This window comes from Melanerpes formicivorus, unplaced genomic scaffold (assembly GCF_026170545.1).
Source record: "Melanerpes formicivorus ecotype bairdi unplaced genomic scaffold, bMelFor1.0.p_v2 SCAF_49, whole genome shotgun sequence".
Taxonomy (NCBI): Eukaryota; Metazoa; Chordata; class Aves; order Piciformes; family Picidae; genus Melanerpes; species Melanerpes formicivorus.
The window spans coordinates 2,357,226-2,377,407 of NW_027142401.1; the positions used below are offsets into that span (position 1 = coordinate 2,357,226).

Consider the following 20,182-nt stretch of genomic DNA (forward strand, 5'->3'; position numbering starts at 1 on the left):
TCACACAAGGATTTCTCGAGGATATCGGTGCAGATTTGCTTATTAGCATCTGGGTTACTCCAACCTTAAGCACACCTATCTTAAAGCTTAACTGCAGCACAAAGAGTTAAGCTAATCTGACCTGTCATTCAGATCTCAAACAACCCCAGCAACTCCTTTATTTTCAAACACATTTTAAATTGGGAAAACAGTTAAAATACTACAGCGTAGTACAGAGAGAGAGGATTAGTTTGTCTGAGATGATCAGTGCACTAATAAAGTTATGTAATGTCTAAAAAACACATTGTAGCTTGTTCTGAAATGGCTAGTTTGATAATCAGAGTCTTTCAAAAAGGTCTAAAAATATATTAACAAAAGGTAGCTCACAGGCAAAAAAAGATTTAGTCTCCCGAACATGATGTGCTTAATAAACCAGACAGAGGGGATGTAGAGAAAAGAATGAGGACAGAGGTGGGGGCAAAATGGAGACTGGGAATGGTAGATACAAGAAGCACAGCTAGGGCACAGCAATAATTTAGCTAAATAGCTATTGCAAAGCATTAGCAGGACATACACAAAAGGATTCTACCAGTAGAAAAACAATTTCCCTAGGATTCATCTTCTAGATTTTAGAAGAACTCCTTCATCTGGAATTAGTAAAGCTGCAATACAGTAGTGCTGCATCTATGGTAGTTCCAGGTAAGGTGGCTTCCAATGTACTATTTTAGCATTGATTGTGGATGTTTGCATCACTCCTTAGTTTGGCAAAAGGAAAAACAAACCAAACTGATTTGTGTGTCTTATTTATGCTCCATTTGACAGTGACTGTGGTGCAAGCTTCAGAAATTGTTTCAATATGCACTGAAAAAAAAGTTATGGGCTACTTTTCAATAAAGTTTTCATGAGTTAAATAAGATCATATTCCCAGAACAGTGCTTGGAGTCAAACACCAAACAGCACTTTTATCCTCCTGTCAGGAAAACTGCAAATGAAACTATCACAATTTCCAAACATAACAACTGCTATGTAAACATGCAGTTGTGGACATCAGTAGCAAGGTGGGTTTCAGTCTCTCCTCCCAAATAACACCTGATAGGATAAGAGGAAATGGCCTTAGGTTGCACTAGATGAGTTAGACTGGACATGAAAAAAAAAACTGTCTTCACCAACAGGGCTGTCAAGCATGGGAACAGGCTGCCCAGGAAAGTGGTTGAGTCACCATCCCTGGAGGTATCTAAAAGATGTGTACATGTGTTGCTTAGGGATATGGTTTAAGTGCTGGACTTGGCAATGTCAGGTTAAGAAGTTGGACTCAACAATCTTCAAAGGTCTTTTCCAGCCTAAATGATTCTGTGAGTATACAAAAATACCCAGCCATTCATTTACTAAACCTAATGAAAGTTAAATTCACAGCATATTGAGCCAACTATTACATTACCTGATGGTCTTCATGTTTTAATAAACTAGACAGCGACTCCACACAGATCTCTAATGAAGAATCCTGAGGCTCCATTTTGCCACAGAGTCTGGACACTACAGCCATAGCTGAATGCAAAGTATCCTTATGAACGAGGTGTCCACTGTCACGAATGAATGTCAGAACACAATTCAACCCTCCAGCTTCAAACACAGCTCCTGACTCACGGGTACAGATTAATTCCAACACCTAGAACAAAATGACATATAATCAGAATGAAGTACACATATGAAGTTAGTTATTTGTTCACATCCATCTACACAACTGGTCAAGAAAATGAAACAACAAAAGAGAAAAACCCTTTCTCCTTCAACACCCAGAAGGAGCCATGGCTTCCAGTACTCTAGTAGTAGCAGTCTTCAAAACCACAGGAGCAAATACAAGAGCATTCCCCAACAGAAAGGTCATAACAAGTGTTCATGAAAAGAGACACCTAGATAATAGTATCTTTTCCTGGAAGAATTAAGTTTTGGGGTAACACACCTATGGGGGCTCTGAAACTTCCAAAAGCACTGTTAACTCGAGTACTCCAGTGGGGTACTTCTGATTAGACCAAAACTCAGATAGGAAATACATGCAGAAAGTCTGATGCAATCAAGGAGTATATGCTATCACATGGCCATGAGTTATGCTTTAAACAAGAGGCTGTAAAGATGTTGTAAATTTTACTGAACACTTCACAAGAGTGCAGAGGATCTGTGTCCAGTGCTGCAGAATGGACAGCAGACAATTCTTTTTAACAACAGGGAATTCATATCTGGCACAATACTTAATTACTTTTTTAGCATAAAATTAGCCTGTAGCATTCTGGTCATGTAAGACAATCAGGAAAACTGTCTTCTGGTATTTTTTGTTTCTTCTACATTTTCTTTTTTTTAATGCAATCTCACCTTTCAAGAGCACCAGACTGATAGTAAGGATAAGTAGCACTGTACACTTTTAGCACAGTTTTTGCTTCACATTTTAATAAATAGGTTTAGGAGAATGCTCTTCAGAGCCAGCAAATTCTCCAGCCTGTTACAGTTTCTTCAGCACACATACCTTCACACACTGCTCAGCCAAATCTCTGCTCGTTCTGTTGTTAAGTTCAACGACTACTAAACGATTACAAAGTGCCTTGATAGCTCCATCCACTCCCACAATCCTGCGGGTGCATTCAGCTGATACATCCAGGTAATAAGTTATGGCACGAGCTGTTACTTCTAACACGTTGTCTGGAGCACTTTCATCAAGAAAAATTTTGCATAGTGCTGGTAAAAAAGTTCGAGGAGGGCATCTGCAGGAAAAAACACAACAACAACATATCACTAAGTGGGCAAGTTCCTCTACATTAAGTAACTGTATATATGACCAGTTTAATGCTTGTCATGCTGACACGATTTGCACATTCTAGTTGGTTCAGAGAGATCATTTAGAATGCCAGGGCACAGGCCTCTCACACACACCCCAAAATTCAAATCCATCATCTAAAAAGATGCTGTATTAGGGGAGGAAGCCAGTAGAAAATAAATAGTCTTGAATTTCACAATCATACAGGGGAGGAAAAATTAGCCTCATTTCCATATTCAAGATCAAGAACACCTCTACAACTTAAAAACCAAATAAGCAAGCTACAACAAGCTTTTTCTACCCTTCTGACATAACAGACCACAAACCAAAATTATGGCAATACAGTATTCTACAGTATTCCTAAGGTTGGAAGGTACCTCAAAGATCATCAAGTCCAACCTGTCACCCCAGACCTCATGACTAGAGTAGGGAGGACACTACTGCCCACTGCAGGCTTTGAACTCACAACCTTCCCATTAAGGGTCTGATGAACTACCAACTGAGCCACTTGGTGCCTAATAATAACGTTTTTCACTTTGGTTAAGACTGATTTGGATGAAAAGTTCTAAGATATGGAGCTATACTTCAAAGACAACTTATCATCCAAAGCATAACTACTTAGGAATGAAGTGGTAGATGACTCAAAGGTAGTAGTGAGCAATTAAGTGAAGGGGATACATGCTGTGACGACAGCCAAAATACCTGGATACCTTGTCTGTAGATGTAGGAGACTAAATCTACTGGATACAAATATTACAACTTTTTCTTAAAGTAGGGATTTGGCCTACAAAGTAAGGCCTAAATTTTTTCTAAATCCAAGAGAAAGAATGAAAAGTAAGAGCATGCTTTTCAGCCTGGAAGACAGGTACTCATGGACCAGCCATTCTGAAGACTAACCCAGCGGTCATTCAGTAGCTGGTATTCACAGGCACCAAATCCTGGGACAAGAAAGGGCTAAGTTTCCTTGAAGATCTGGCCATGCTTTATGAAGTAAATAAGTAACACTGCCTGACAACTAAATACATTACCCAATAAATTATTAAGTGAAACTTTGATAAAGCAAAATCAGATATTTAACATTGACATTAGCCTATCTAGCCCGTACTATTGTTCCTAGGTAATCTGCTATTTAACTCCACATTTTTCTTACAGAGAGTTTACACAGCAACTCTGTACTTGAAAGACATTATCCACTGAGAAGGGGTGCAGGACAAATCTGAAATTCATACTCATTATTAGATGACTACCACACAATGACACAAGAAGCATTTCAGTACATGAAATTCAAAGCCGACAGTGCTGCCTGTTATGGTAGGGGTTAAATGCAACGCTCAGCAATTCTAACATGGAAACCTTTTCTACACTTGAGCAGTTTTTAAAAGGACACTATACAAATGGAACTTATCTTTTTCAAACCCAGAAATCTAGTAACTGGGAGGAAATCTCTTCCTGCCCTCAGAATACCTGTCCATGAGACTCAATTTCCCAGCAGACAGAGCAAAAATACAAAGTTACCAAAAGCCTATCAGTTACATGGAATTCTTTGCCAGCACACAAATGCCCATGCACTGTATCAGCCACCTTCTTCCCCTAACAGCACAGCTGCTGCCAAAAAAACTTACAGGGCTGGATTTTTCTTTTTAGATTACTTTGGGATTTTTTACCAGAATCTTGGGCTACATTAGTCAGAGACCACACTTTTTCAATTAGGAGGCAAATAACTTCTTTCTGTCAGGACATTTGTTTTCTGACTTAGAGGAATGTTTTCCAGTCCTCCAGTGAGGAAACCAAATTGTACCAGAAGGTTTCAGGAAGATTTGTCATACACTTAAACGTGGGAGTTGCCTGGTTCTCAAAATAAAATAAGCTACGCAGGTTTCACCTAATTTTGTAGGCGATGGTAGTGCACATCACATGCCTATAAAAAAAAGCAGTAATAAAAACATTGCTTGTTCTGGAAAAAAAAAAAATCATTTATCCTTTTTGAAAACAACAAATGATCTAATTTCACCAAGACCTTTCACAAAAACAAGAAACAAATAATAATCTTGCAACTTCTGAGCTCTGTGCACTCGACCCCCTTTCTTTTAACAGTTCAGCTTTGGTTTGGGGGTTTCACTTTGAGACTGTTTTGTTTGGTTGGATACTGCTAGTAACCTAGAAGTTCAGAGCTAGACTGTATCATCCAGAAGAGGCAGCAGAAACATTTTATAAATATTTATTAAAGACAAAAATGAAGACTGAAGAGAAAAGCAATCAGAAGGGTAAAAAGTAATACTGAAGCTTTCATTTAAGTGTTGGCTTCTTCATTTCCCCCTCCTTTTTCTTGCAGCAAACCCATATAATCCATGTGTAACAGAAAAACGCATCATTAAAAAGGTGAAAAGCAGAATAGTTTAGGAAGAATCAGCCATGATATAATGATGCACATGAAGAGAATATAAAAGGTTGATATTACAGCTCACACAAATTTAGGAGAAACAAGTGTAAATTTCATTTTTCTGAGACGCTGGTATCAGATACGTGGCAAAAAGTCATGCCCAAGCCTCTTCAGATAGCCTTCCCCTGTGTGGGTGTCAAGACAAAAAACCCCACATTCGTATATGTAAATGATTTCCAAGAATTTAAGCAGCATTCCAGTTGCACACAAAGTTATGAATAAGATGCCAACTTTCTGAAACAATCCAGCAGCAGGAGCCTCTTGTGGACAAGTGTAACCGAGTGGCCTTCATTAATATCATGTAAGCAAGCGGGCAAGAATGCAGACACATACATGCACACCCTGCAAGTTTAAAATACTGCATTCTTCCCCCCTTACTGCAGTCTTGTGATCATTAGTCACATTAGATCAAAACTGAGCCACACTCATTACTACCTGTGAGCTTCTTACTGTATTGCCTTGTCCTAAGCAGAAAAATTCCTAATCCATTGCCTGTGACATGTAAGTCATTAGTGTTTGTAGTACTACAGCATCTGAGAGCTTACATCACAGACCAGGATCTTCCTGCACTATCAAACAACAGATTCCATCCCAGAAAATTTCAAGTATAATTGTACAATAGGACAGGTATAGACAAGAGAATGCAAACTAATCATCCCATGTGATGACATCTTGATATCTTAGCAGCTTTGACAACTGCAATATGCTGTTTAGCATATCACACCATTACAATGGATTTCCTTATTCCACTCCTCACTCCTTTTTAAAGCATGTTACTACTGGTTTACTGTCAGCTAACTAATCACCAGCATTTTCTGCTCTTTAACAGATAGGTTCCTAGGGAAGATGAATTTTTATTCCAGCTTCTATCAAAGGCACAAACTGCACTGGTGTCCTTATGCCCACAATTGCTACCTGCACTGCTGCTTTGAATGCGCATGCAAACTGATCAGGAAAGAATGATGCTCTACTTCCCTTTACTCAAGCAATAACCTTCAGTAAAAGAGGAAGCTGTCCAACTCATGTGAAGTGCTACTCCTACTGATGGGTCACAGAAGACCTTGGTTCTGTAATAACACATTATTTTCAAAAATACTTGGTCCAGGCATTGGAAGCTTTTGTAGAATCAAGAGGTGAAAAAAGGGAAGCAAACTCCCTTTGGGACCACACAGCTAGATAAACCACATGGAGTTCTAAGAGTTATAAACACACAAAACATCCTCAATACAAAGCAAACAAACCAACTGACTTCGATACTTTGTTAAACACCACTTCGGAGATTTTCAGTTCTGCCATTTATACACAATGGCTGAGCCTGTAAAAGCACAGGAGGACATAAGACATTCCCAGTGCTCCAACAACAGTCTTCTCAAACAAGTGGCTAGAATAATTACAGCATAAAACTGTACAGCTGTCATTCTGAAGATCCTCATGCTGCAGGTAACTGTTCTACCAATAACTAAGCTACCCACATCAGTACGTATGTCAGCTTTACAGAGATCACCTTCTAATCCCCAAATCTGCATTAAGCTATGACATGGGACTCTTGTGGCTGAAACTATGATCATGTACTCTACATGTCTCAGCCACAAGAACATACACCTGTGAGAAGTGCTAGAGAAAGGAAGAGGCACGTAGGAATACACAACAGGAGACGGGATGTAATACTGTCACATAGCAGGTATAGAAAGTATGCCACTCCCATCACACACCATCACTGTGGATTCCTGTGTGGTGGCACTTGACTCCTAAGAAAAAGGGAGTTTATGTTACTCAGTGGATGGTGTTTATGCCTCAATATTGTGTGAATGGGCTCTCAAAGTAGCTGAGTTTTCACTCAATCCAATACTGAATCAAGGTATCATGTTAATCATGTTAAGTGTAAACCAAGGAAGCACCAGGAGCTCACCTGGGAGCAATTCCAGCAACAAGATCCTGAGAAGAGCACTTTCCAAGTCTCCCTTTTTAATGAAGCACCAGAGAAGCGCATACAGTAAACACCAGCAGGAACCAGAGCAAGTCAGACAAGCCATGTTATGTCACTACTACACCTGAATTCCAAAGTGTATCACCACTGGCTTCTTTAGACAGGCCAAAGTGGAACAAAAGGACCAAAACTGTCTCAGATAATTGCTGTAGGCTAGGTCCTATCAGTAAAAAGACCCTAATGCTAACTAAGCCCATACTCAGAATTAAAACATACCTTGACAGACACTTCAAGAGTGCCTGTACCAGTGGCTGCATAATGACTGTCCTTCAGAAAAATCATTTACATGGGGAAAACAAGGCTGCCAAAAATTCCCAGGACAGCAGGGAGGCAGAACTACAGCACTGAATGAACTGATGTGACAGGAGAGCAACTGATGTCTAGCTTTCACATTTCAGTTCACTGACATGAGGCCTTTCACTTCCAAGAGGAAAAAAAAACCCACAAATAAACCTTTTATTATTGCAGGCCTCAACTTCCACCAAGGATAAAAACCTAAGTGCATCATTTCTAAACTTAAAGCACCAAAGCTGTTCACCAAAGCTGCTTTTATGTAGACTGTGTATTATTTCTTTTAGTTAATATATTTTGAAAAAGAGAAATTATGACAGGGAAAAAAAGTTTTCTCCTCAAAGTTGGGGGGGGGGCAAAATCTCTTTTCACAGTGATCAATTTGCAGTGAAACAAACAAAAAGATGGTGGTGAGTTTGTTTTGTTATAGAAAAGAAGTATCTTTTTTTTAATAGTTTTTATTCTTTCCAATTAGAAAATAATGGCTAACAGGAGCTAATAAGTAGTCAGCCCAAAATTCAGATTTCGACTCAGGTACTTCGAATGAGTGTGAAAATTAAAAGGAAAACATTTTTAGATTTTCATTTCTAAGAGATTGTATTAACATCACATTGGGCACTTCCTAAAGTACTTCAAAAGAGTGATTAGGGACTGACTTAGTGAATTAAAGAGGTAACTCAGTGTTCTTAGTGAAAGACCAACCTCAGTCAGTTAATGAGGTTGCTACCAACACTGCAGTTCTTGCTAATTAAGTCTCTCAGGTCTGTATGTTCACTTCACTGGTGCACTCACAGGATCCACCCACCATGTTTCAAAAACCTTGCTGAAGACAGGTTTATAAGTAACAGTTTTTTAGATGTTTGAAATTAGTCCTATTCATTTATCACTATTTACCCTCCATATTCTAATCCATTAAGATTAGGGTAGTTGAGTGCTCTCAGTTCCCTCTACTGCTGTCAAGAAAAGAACTCAAGTGTACTTAAAAAAGTGATGATTCTAATTTCCATTTTAAAACACCTTCATGCTGTCCAGGTTAAAACAGTAAACACCACAATACACAAATCCCTCAATATACATTCTTCCTCTAAAGAAAGTGTAGTTGATCTAAAAACATTTTCTGAATATCATAATGGTATTTGATGTCAAGAAAGGCTAGGGAAATGTATCCATATAATTGTATTACTACAGCATTATAATCAGCATAACTTCATATGCTGACACATTTCTGAATCTTTCCTTCCTCCTCCCCTCATCCTCTCTCTAGGCACAGAAGTATGTACAGGGATGCAAAATCCTTGAATAGCTACAGCAGTAAGCTGCTTCTAGTGCTAAGCCCTTACAACTCAGATGAAGTGACTCAGCTGATTTTACAACTTGCCAGTGTAAAAAGATACTAAGGAAGTAAAAACAGGCACTATAAACTCATTTCTATAATTACATTTCATATTTGAAATGTATTTAAGTGCCTCAGCTAAACCAGCAACAATAGTAGTTTAAAAACTACTGCTGTGTTTAAACGAAAGTCAAGAAGGAAAAAAAGACAACTCTGCTTAATCTCCAAAATGGTTAACATGACTACTGCGAGCATTAGGGTGTGTTACTCAATTCCAGAGTAACCGCTGGGCTCAGTTGATGCAGAGCCCCTGCCATGTGACAGCTCCTGGTCCAAGACATGTGACTTGTGGCAGAAAACCAAGCTCAGCTGCTTGCCATCATTTGTGCTGGATCTTTAATGCATACCATCTGCTAAGACCAGTTAAAAGTGGGAGAATAAGGAACAACATGCTTCAAATATTTAGTAACTATTTAATACATAATAATTTTCAATAACTAAATGTTAAAATACTGAACTTAAACCTCATCAGCAACTCGTTTTGTGGAAAATACACAGGTTAAGTATTTACAACACTGTGTCTCACAACTTTAAAGTTTCAAAGACCATACATCCTCCACAACAGATTTGTTCTTAAAGCTACAGTAATTCCAATGTCTTTTTGATTAACAATTGGTTTTTCTTTCTGTAGTTCCTTCCACAGGAAGAACTCAGATTTTGCCTCAGGTTTTTGTTGCTGAAATACTACTTCGTTTCCACGTATGAACTAAAACCACCAGCAGAGTAATAAAGATCACTTGCAAGAGAATTGCCTGCACACCTACATATATTCTTCTGGACCCATTTACAAAACTTATTGTACACTGTTTTTGTTACAAGGTTGTTACAGAACAAATAAAGGCCAGGGAACATCCACTTATAGATAAAGACTTTAGAGATACCACACTGCATCTTAAAGGTATGAGGGAGGAAGAAGCAACAAAAAATTTACTGGAGATTTAGGAACTTCTGGCACAGTAATAAAAAAATTGAACTTCCACAACTTGGAATCTTCTCTTAACTTCAATCACAGTTCAGGCCAATAATATAAAGCCAAAGAATTAGCAACTCTATCCTGTACCTATTCCAGCAAAACCCCTGCATTATAAGAAATGAAAATAAAGATATTTATTTAGCTAAAAGGAAGTTTGAATGCGAAATAAAGGGCAGATGGCTGAACTCTCCTCTGAGAGTTCACTATTAGGTGGGAACACATCATCTAAGTATTCAGCTACATACTCAATAAATAACAGTTGAGCAAAATGAAACAAAAATGAACAAGAACAACTTCTGTAGAATAGGCAATTCCTAAAGAAATTATCATTAGCTTTGTACTTGAATTTACTAAAGATGTGTTGGGCTGCCTTTTGCATTTTTAGTACCTTATAAAAGATATGCCATGCCTCAGGGTAGTCATTCACTTGTGTTTGTTCTCCCATTTCCAGCATTTTGCAGATATTTCACAGAAACTAGGTCTACAATAGCTTAATAAGTTAAAGGACTTGAAACTATAGATATTTCTGCCTGTAGTTTCCACCAGCACCAGCCTTAATTGTGCAAATAATAGCTTGCATATACATTACAGCTGCTAACATTTCATAATTAAACAGACATGAAGTATGATTATGTAAGTGTGCCTAAATACTCACATCTCATTTCTGCTAAACTTCCAGATGCTAAAAACCACCACCAAATACCAAATGACTTCAACCAAAACACTTCCATTTTCCCATTACCAGTCTACTGAACGTCTACACTGTCTACACTTCTTACAGCCTCTTCAACAAGAGGCTGATACCCAAAACAGGGAGGTCATTCTGCCCCTGTACACTGCACTGGTTAGGCCACACCTCGAGTACTGTGTCCAGTTCTGGGCCCCTCAGTTTAGGAAGGAGGTTGACTTGCTGGAACAAGTCCAGAAAAGGGCAACGAAGTTGGTGAGGGGTTTGGAACACAAGCCCTATGAGGAGAGACTGAGGGAGCTGGGGTTGCTTAGCCTGGAGAAGAGGAGACTCAGGGTGACCTTATTGCTCTCTACAACTACCTGAAGGGAGGTTGTAGACAGGCAGAGGTTGGTCTCTTCTCCCAGGCAGCCAGTACCAGAACAAGAGGACACAGTCTCAGGCTGCACCAGGGGAGGTTTAGGTTGGATGTTAGGAAGAAGTTCTATACAGAGAGTGATTGCCATTGGAATGGGCTGCCCAAGGAGGTGGTGGAGTCGCTGTCATTGGAGGTGTTCAGGAGGAGACTTGATGGGGTGCTTGGTGCCATGGTTTAGTTATTTAGGTGGGTTGGATTGGTTGATGGGTTGGACGCAATGATCTTGAAGGTCTCTTCCAACCTGGTTTATTCTAGTCTAGTCTATTCTAAAATAATTTGACACATTCAGGAACAGAAGCCTGCTATTTGAAATTCCTATAGCACCTATTTCATTGGTCTCATCTAATTTACTGGAAGATGGAACCGTTCGACAAGTCATTAACTCACTGCCTTAAACCGCTGCACCCATCTTTGGCATCGTACTTGCAAGAATCACTTCAACTTTGATCTTGCACAAAAAAACCCTTAACAAATAAAGGAGACTTGATGACAGTATTGGAAGGAAAAAGGCAGAGTAGTAAATAGTTACAAAGATGGTGTGATGAGTTAGCTATAAAGAATTGTCTGGGCACTGAGCCCATGCCAGAGGCATGGGTTCATTTAAACAAAACGCATTTTAACACACAACAGGCAAGTTACAGAACTGAATCTAGGGAATACATCAAGTCACACCTAGGCAGCAAGCAATCATATCCTGGAAAGTAACTGAAGATTAAAAACCTACTTCTTGAACAGTGTTTTGAAAACATCTAACCAAATTTGATTTGACTAGATGATCCTTCAAGATCCCTCCCAACCCTTAACACTCTGTGATTCTGAGGTTGAAGGCATGTAATTTGGGGTGTATAACAGGTGCGTTAAGTTAAATGCACTATTATAATCAGCATGCATAAAGGCAACAGCAGAAACTATCCCTGAAGAACTTGGAAAATGATGAATTGGAGAGAGAGAGAAGGAAGATCAAGAACTGATGAGATCCTTGTGTGCAAGTATATTCACACCAAGAACTGTTTAAAACAAAAAAGACCTCAAAAATAGTTTTGTTTAAAACTATCAAATTTAAACAGAAAAGACAATCAGGCAGCTGATGAAGCAGCAAATCAGGGTAAAATTGGCTAGGATATCCTACTGAAAGCACTGACTACAAATTACATTTGTATCAAAGAAGATGCTAAACTCACTAATAATCAGGTAAAATACAGGGATAAGGACCTATGACAGAAGAAAGGATGCCAATTTGCATGACTCAGTATACCCTTCCAGCCCTTGAAACCATTAGGATGCTCAAAATTACTAGACAAGGCTAATTAATCTCCACTACACCTGTGACAATGAGGCCATACTACTCACTTGACAAAGAGCAACCCAAAAGAGATTAGTATTAAAACTCTTACCACTGGGGGAGGAAAAAAAAACCAAACAAAAATCCACCCAACACCCCAAACAACTACCCAACAACAAAAACCAGTCTTAAAACTGAGAAATCATTCTAAATACACTGTCACAAGACACCTCCCTGGAAAAAACAAAACAAAAACAAAACACCGAAAAACCACAGCTCACACTCCTAATAGACAACAGGATGACCATGAACCAGCAATGTGCCCTTGTGGCCAAGAAGGCCAATGGCATCCTGGGGTGTATGAGAACAGGTGTGGCTAGGAGGTGAAGAGAGGTTCTGCCCCTCTACTCTTCTCTGGTGAGGTCATATCTAGAACAGTGTGTCCTGTTCTGGGCCTCTCAGTTCAAGACGAACCTCAGGGAACTGCTTGGAAGAGTCCAGTGCACAACCACAACGATGATGAAGGGAGTGGAACATCTCTCTTGTAAGGCAAGGCTGAGGGAGCCGGCTTTCTTTAGCTTGGAGAAGAGGAAACTTTTCATGTTTATAAACATGTGAAGGGCAAGTGTCAGGAGGACAGAGTCAGGCTCTGCTCAATGATGTCCAATCGGACAAGGGGCAATGGGTACAAGCTGGAGCAGAGGAGGTTCCATGTGAACACAAGGAAAAAAGCTTTGTCACTGTGAGGGTGAGAGCGCCCTGGAACAGACTGCCCAGAGAGGTTGTGAATTCTCCCTCTCTGGACACATTCCAAACCCGCCCGGATGTGTTCCCTAGATGTGACCTCCTCTAGGTGATCCTGCTTTGGCAGAGAAGTTGGGACTCGGTCTTTTGAGATCCCTTCCAACCCCTCAGATTGTGATACATCCATCTCAGAAAAGCACTCCATAGGATTCTGAAGATCCCACCATGCTGGAGTACACAGAGTGAGTAACTCCAGCACTCACACTTTGATGCTGCTCTGCCTTCATTAAGGAAGGAAAAAGGGGAAAACAAAATTGAATACGAATCACATGAGTCTCACCATTGCAAAGCTTACAAAATTTCCTTTCTTGAGAGATGTCTGCATTAGTTCATGCCAGTAATTCCTCAAGAACATATGCTCTGCACAATTTAAAATGATGGAAACTGTAGTTTGTTGTTGACAGCAATACTTATCTTAATTTACTCATGGCTACACTCCAGCACAAAAACCATAATAATGGCCTGACTTTTTTTCCCCCCCTCCTTAAAAATAATAAAACTAACCAATCCATAGGACACATAACAGGAAACCATCTTGATACAGATAGAGCTGCCCCCTGAGTTTGACTAAGCCTGTTAAAAACCTCCTTACCACTGTCTGAATTACAAGGATGCTTTTAAAGCCAGCCCAAACTTTAAAAATAGACCTGAAAACCAGCACTTCAGACTCCTATCTCCACAGGAAAAAAAAGTTTTTCTCTGGCTATCTAATTTTGATTTATTGCAGTTGTATAGTCCTGATAGGCAGAGCAGACTGTCATTTTAAGTAATCAGGTGGAGGTGAAGCTAAACTATTCCACATCACTCTACTCATCTCAACAGCTTACATCAACACAGTTTTTGGTTCCCTAGACCACCTTCTTATGCTTGGTATTACACATCAGCAAATAAAAGGCAAAAAGGTACCTCTCCCTATTGAATCCATACTTAGGAAGTTAGTAAATCAAACTAAACATATCTGATCCAAAAAATAAACTAAAAGGATTTCTATTTTATACATTAGAATCTTTTGTGTAATTGTTGTTGTTTCTCAAATAAGCTAGCAACTCTTGATAACTCCCTGCTCACTAGGTATACAGAGGTGACTCAGAGCAAAGCCAAAAGGGAAACAGACTTTATTTATGTTTAGAAAGAGCAAGTGGATTTCATCTCTTCAGCATATAAAATATTTTACTTAGGTTTTCCTTGTTACACTACCACCTTGTTCTATGAGCCTTCTCTGTAATTACGGAAAGAAATTAAACATCATCCTTGCTAAATGCTTTCCCTGTCTGCCAGAGTAAAAGAAAACCAGCAACACAAAGCCCAGATGTGAGGACTTGCCATTTTATGTCATGAAAAAATGAAGTGTAACAATCAGATCAGGTGGAAAAAAGTGAAACACCTATGTAGAAAATGACTATACCAATAATGTGAGATTGTAACTTAACAGCCTTTATACTGTCTTTGAAATGACCTGTAACAATTTAATCACTAAAATATCATTTCAATTATGTTTATACAAAATGCACACTTAAAACTCTTGTTAAAGTGGATTTAATAGCACACAATTTAACTGCAATTTGGGACTAATACTTACAATTACGAGTTTAGTAATTTTCCTTCAACTACTTAACAGAACCACTTCTATTCACTCATTAAGTCTCTAGCTCAAGCTACTGGCTTTTGCTACTGGTAAAATGCTAGCCATTCTTCATGCTAAGTGACTAACAGTGTCTGTGACTCATTATCACCAGAAGATGAATATGCCTCTGCTGTTTGTAACGCGTACATATGAATAACACTAAAAATAATCAGATGTAATATGCAAATCTTGAGAGAAATAAAGAAACGTCAATTATTTGGCATCACTCTCTGCTATTGGCTGCATACTCCACGATCTGTTGTGATTGGGCTAGAACTTGGCCAGAACACTATGGAATAAACCATCATACACTTGTGCCAACTTCCCTTTTCCTGATTTGATCTGAAACCCTAGTTTCAATATCCACTATTCTTGTACAGAAATAAATTGGTATCTTTAAAATATACCATTTCCTTCAGAATGCTTGCAAAGTAACTCTATTACTTTACTGCAGTAACAAAGGACAAGATTTTGACTCTATAATTTCTTTCTTAGCTTTTCTTTTCTCTCTAAGTTTGTGATCTTTCTTTGCTCAGCGAGACTGCCTATTGTCCTTAAGAAATCAGACTGGAAAGAGCAATGTGCTTCTTAGGGCCAACTCATGTAAATACTTTTCACATGTCTTTGTTTCATAGCTTTGCCAGTCCTCACCATATGCAGCTTTTAATCAACAGAGTTGGTTCACTACAATTATGAGCTTTTACTTAGTTTACATCACAAGATCAAATAATTTCTTACATTAAATTGGACTAATGCTTAAAGTCACTCTAACTGACATCACATTTCACTCTTCAAGACTGTTTTTCAGGTTCTACCTTCCATCTTACAGATGTTGAATTCCACAGATGAAAAACTTTCTTAACCTTTTCTCAACCAAGATAAGTAATAGCAATAACATCTGTACAGCACACAACATTTGGGAACGCTCTTCACGGTAAACAGAGCAGAAGATGCTGTAAAATCTAGAGGTTGTTTTTTGGAGTTTTTTTTACCAACATGAAAATATGTCCATGTTATAACCCAGGCACACACTGAAATCCTTTTCAAAATTAGTTCCTGAACAAAAAATGTGTTTGGCAACTCTTCTGTCACATACTAAATCTGCTATTTAAAGAAGCAGTAATTCTTTTAAAAGGATAGCTGAAAAGCAACTTGAAATATTATCAAGGATTATTTTACTTACACTCTCTCAGCACAGGACAGTTTCAGCTAGTCCAAGTGCCATTTGGAAAGACTTTAAAAATACTTTGAGACTTCATCTGTTTCTCAGAGGGAGTTTCAAAATAATGTCATCTTGAAATGCAGGCTGTGATAGTACAGGCTAAGAAGTTCTCCACTAAGGAGGGTACAATTTTTCTGTTTCTCCCTCATTTCCATTTACACAGTCCCAGCTCCAGGGCTCATCACACACCTCTATGAATGCTGCAATTCAATGGAACAGCTGGAAACTCACCACCTTCTTCAGTGGATTTTAAGAGCAGCTTGCTCTTGTAGTGAATTAGACAAGTCCAATGAGCCCTGATGCTGGCATGAAGCAAGAATACAGTTGGGAGGAATAAAAATGGTGAGCAATAAACAGGAAGAACCACCTCTCCCTTTAAAAGGTGATGAGCTGCCAACATTAGCTCACGAACTACTGTAGAAACCTGTCTTCAGTATATTCACAGTACCCACTTCAACAAGCAGGGCACCTCAATAACTTTTTCCTAATTCACACTTTAGTCTCTTCTGTTTGAGGGAAGCTTACAACAGCAAAAGATCAACAACTTAGAAAACCAGTATGATTAAAAGATACCAAGACTCAAAACAAAATATGTCAAATAGTATTTTAAATGTTTCTTGTTTCACACACACCAAAAAATGCTTTAAAACCACAACACTGCAATAATAGAGCATTCATTATTTATACTTTTAGCAAAGAGGGGGAAAAAAAACCCACACTTGGACTACTTACTTCCTTCAGATAAAGTCTGATCTAAATAAAATGCATAAAACTCAGGCTTGTATTTTAAAAGCTGACATTTCATTCCTGGTTCTCAAATCCAGGAGATAGCCTAAAAATGCTTATGCCCAAACTTCTACTTGTATGCTACACTGAATATACTGAGGCAGGAAACTCATCTAGATTTGTCAGAAAAAAGTCATTCTTAACTACCAAACTACTTTCAACAGCAGCAAATTAATAAGCCAGTAAATCAGCTTTTCTGCGGCTGAAAACACAGTGCTTCAACAGTGTCAGTCCTGAAGGACAGACAGGAAAGTCAAATGCATCTTCCAAAGACAAATTTTACTTGTAAGCTCATCAAGGCCAAGGTCAAGCAACTATAAATCCTCTAGCAGTGCACAAAACTGTGCTCTACAACAAATGTGACTTTTAGAGATGTATAAATTTCACACTTCCCTTTAATAAAAGCAATCACAAAAGAGGAACAGCTTTTAAGAGATAAGCCTGAAAACTCTTCTCTCCAGGGCAACTAAGCTAAACACTGTAACAAGCAGCTACCTCCTCAAACGCTTCTAAGCCCATGCTCCCAAGAAGCAGGATGTACCTGAAAGACACTAGCCACACTCCAAGATACAGAAAAGCGCAAAGTGAGAGTAATGAAGATAGAAGAGAGAAGGGATGCAAGAATGGTAAAATCAGAATTAAGGAAAAACAAATTGAAAAAAACAAAAACACCACCACCAGAAAAAAAGCAACACAAAAACCAAGACCACACCAAAAAAAGTAAGAGATGTCAAATGTAAGAGTTGTGATTATTTAAACTTCTGCTGACTCCTCTCCATACTACTCCTGAACCTCCACAGGCTGTAGAGTAACACATGGACTATTAGTAAGCAACAGTAGTGGTTACATCAGCATTTTGTGCTGTGAGAAATACAGAAAGGAGCAAGAGCAGGGATGGCGCCCTCATGTGAAGCACACAAAGGCAGTGAGGAGGAGGGTGCTACAAACAGGAACATTCTTCAAAGAAGGGGTAAAATATTTGTGTAAGAGCTGTCATTTTCATTTAAATTTACCAAGCTCAGAAAAGGCTCCTGTATCCCTGGAGAAAAATTTCCAAGAGTATGGATGCATTCATGTATACAAAAGAAAGCTTTCTCCTCTATCTCTAGAAGTAAAACAAAAAGCCCAACGCCTCCACAGTGCAACTCTGAACACGTTTCTTTAAATTGATCAGCTGAGGTGTCAGAACAGGAACTGCAGATCACTCAGACAACACTACATTTTTAATCAGGCATGGCATGTCACATGATATTAACAGAACCTTCCTTCAGTGATCCACACTCGAGTTCAATCTGGTTTCGAGGTTGAAAGCTTCTAGGAATGCTAAACGCTATATACAGCTACAGAGAGAGGAAAACACTCCGTGAACGAGAGCCAAAACTACTTACGTTTCAAAACAGCGATCCACGTTGTCTGACATCAGAAGTAGCATGCATAGCTGCTCCAGTGCTATTAGCTGCATATCCCGTTCATCTCCCTGCCCCATCTGCAGCCACTCCAGCAACGTGTCTGGGTCCACATCTGCCATGATTTAGATTTAAAAAAAAAGGAAAAAAAAAGGCAGCCACCTCCACTTAAATGAAGAAGTACCAAAAATATCCTTTTAATCTTTCCAGCCAGACTAACTTGGGGACAATTAATATCTCTCTTCAGCCAGTCCCTGGCTTTTGTGGCTTTCACCTGGAAAGTGAAAAAACAAACAATGGTTATCTTTTTTGTTTTGTTTTATCTTTCAAACTTTTTGGATTTGCTCCTCTCTAAAGTGCAGAGCATGTCTTTGGGCTGAGATTAAGGAAACTTTCACATATTTGATCAGCAATTTGGTTTCCCCCCCTCTGAGCTTTATATAAGAGTAAACAGTTCTGTTTCACTGGCAATAAATCTTTTGCCAGCCGATAACCAAGCAAGTCTTAGAGCCTACTCTTATTCATAGGATAAAACAAAGTTTAAGAAGTAGAAAACCTGCTCAGCCCATTTGCATGCTCTCTAAGCTAACATAAAGCCAAACAGTCTTGTCTTGCCTACTCCTTTCCCTTTCAATATCACTTCATAACCAAGTGTCCAACTTTCTGAAGGATGGTTTACCTCCTCACTGAAGTATTCAAAGACAGAAAGACATGAAGTGTCACGCTTCAAACACAAAGCCACAACACTAAAAGACTTTGAGATGCACATCTAAAGACTTGGGGAATACTTGCAAAAGTTTTATTAATGCCTTACCAATTGAAACAGCATTTAAACACAAGGGGGGGGGGGGAAAGGTTTTTAAATCCAAGGATTAAAAAGGATAATTTAAGAATCAGTTCTGTTTTCAAGAGTTATGGAATTGGTTTGGTTTGGGTTTTTTTAGGGAAAAATAAATAAATCTAATGCATAGGGGTTTGTTTTTTTTTTAAATGCAAGGAATAATTCAAATAATTCTTGCACATATAAGGCAAAAAACATTATTTGCTGGCCAAATGCCACAGTTGTACATGCAAACCGAAGACCAAAAAAGTCCCTTTAAAACGTTAAGATATTTTTGGCCCACGTGCTCGTTTCTTATTTTGTGTTTAACTAACATACAGTCAAATTTACCTCCCATGCCTAAGAGCGCAGCAAGCATAGCTATCTCCAAATAAAACTGAAAAAGTTACAAACCAATCAATCCAAATTAAACATACTAGGGGGAAAAAAATGCGTTTTCAAAATGTAGCTTATGGGGGAAAAAAAAGATTAGTTTACCAGTATGAAATGCTGGACAACACCTCCACAAACTGGGTGGGGTGGGGGGAGGGGAGAGCTGCGAGAAGAAGCTCAAACTGGGCAAAGTCTGCCTAGCTGTTTACTTGTTGCTAATGAGCTAATTGTTAAAAAATAACTCCATCAAGGGCACATCTACACAAGGGGATCAGAAATTGGTACTACATGGACAAACACACTGAATCAGCACCGCGGTTTCACAATAGCTCTGAAATCAAAGATGTGACATAAGTGCAAAATGTATTGTTTTTTAACAATTTAGGGCTGTAACGACATTGCAGATCACTCCATTACTGCTTGCCAGCTGTGTATTTTTGTTATTGCTACAGTCTTCCTGTAAAAAGTCAGTCAAATGTTACTGAACTTTCTCTGCTTTAATCAATACTGTTTATAATCCTCCGAGCTTTTTAGAGACTTTTTTCTGTTCCAAGACTTAATAAATCTACTTTCAGCCAGTACAAGTGAGATCGTATTGTAAGCATAGTACCTCTCTTATGAGCGACTAAATCATTAACTTCGGGGAAAGGGGGGGAAGAGGGGGCAGAGGGAGGGGAAAGAGGGGGAAAAGAAAGAGTGAATGCAACAGAAACATGAGAGGAACAGTGGAGTAAGTTCAACACAGGCACCTGCTGTTCTTCTAACCCAGACGGGCTCTAACCAGACGTAAACGAACTACGGAACAGAAAACAGAGCAGGGCGACAGGCCGGGACTCCCAAGAGAGCTGCACCAGAAAAGGGGCCAGGCCG

At 39.0% G+C, this 20,182-nt stretch overlaps 1 protein-coding gene across 8 annotated transcripts in view; it reads right to left on the bottom strand.

The window, feature by feature from the left end:
- Positions 1 to 20,182, bottom strand: part of HECTD1 (HECT domain E3 ubiquitin protein ligase 1) — a 74,731-nt gene that overhangs the window by 53,948 nt on the left and 601 nt on the right. For all 8 annotated transcript variants that reach the window (XM_068160327.1, XM_068160324.1, XM_068160323.1 and 5 more), the window contains exons 2-4: positions 18,082 to 18,373; positions 2,498 to 2,732; positions 1,418 to 1,645 (exon numbers count right to left, since the gene is read on the bottom strand). In XM_068160327.1, coding sequence (XP_068016428.1) covers positions 1,418 to 1,645; positions 2,498 to 2,732; positions 18,082 to 18,221 — 603 coding nt within the window. In that variant the 5' untranslated portion in view covers positions 18,222 to 18,373. The remainder of the gene's footprint in view (positions 1 to 1,417; positions 1,646 to 2,497; positions 2,733 to 18,081; positions 18,374 to 20,182) is intronic.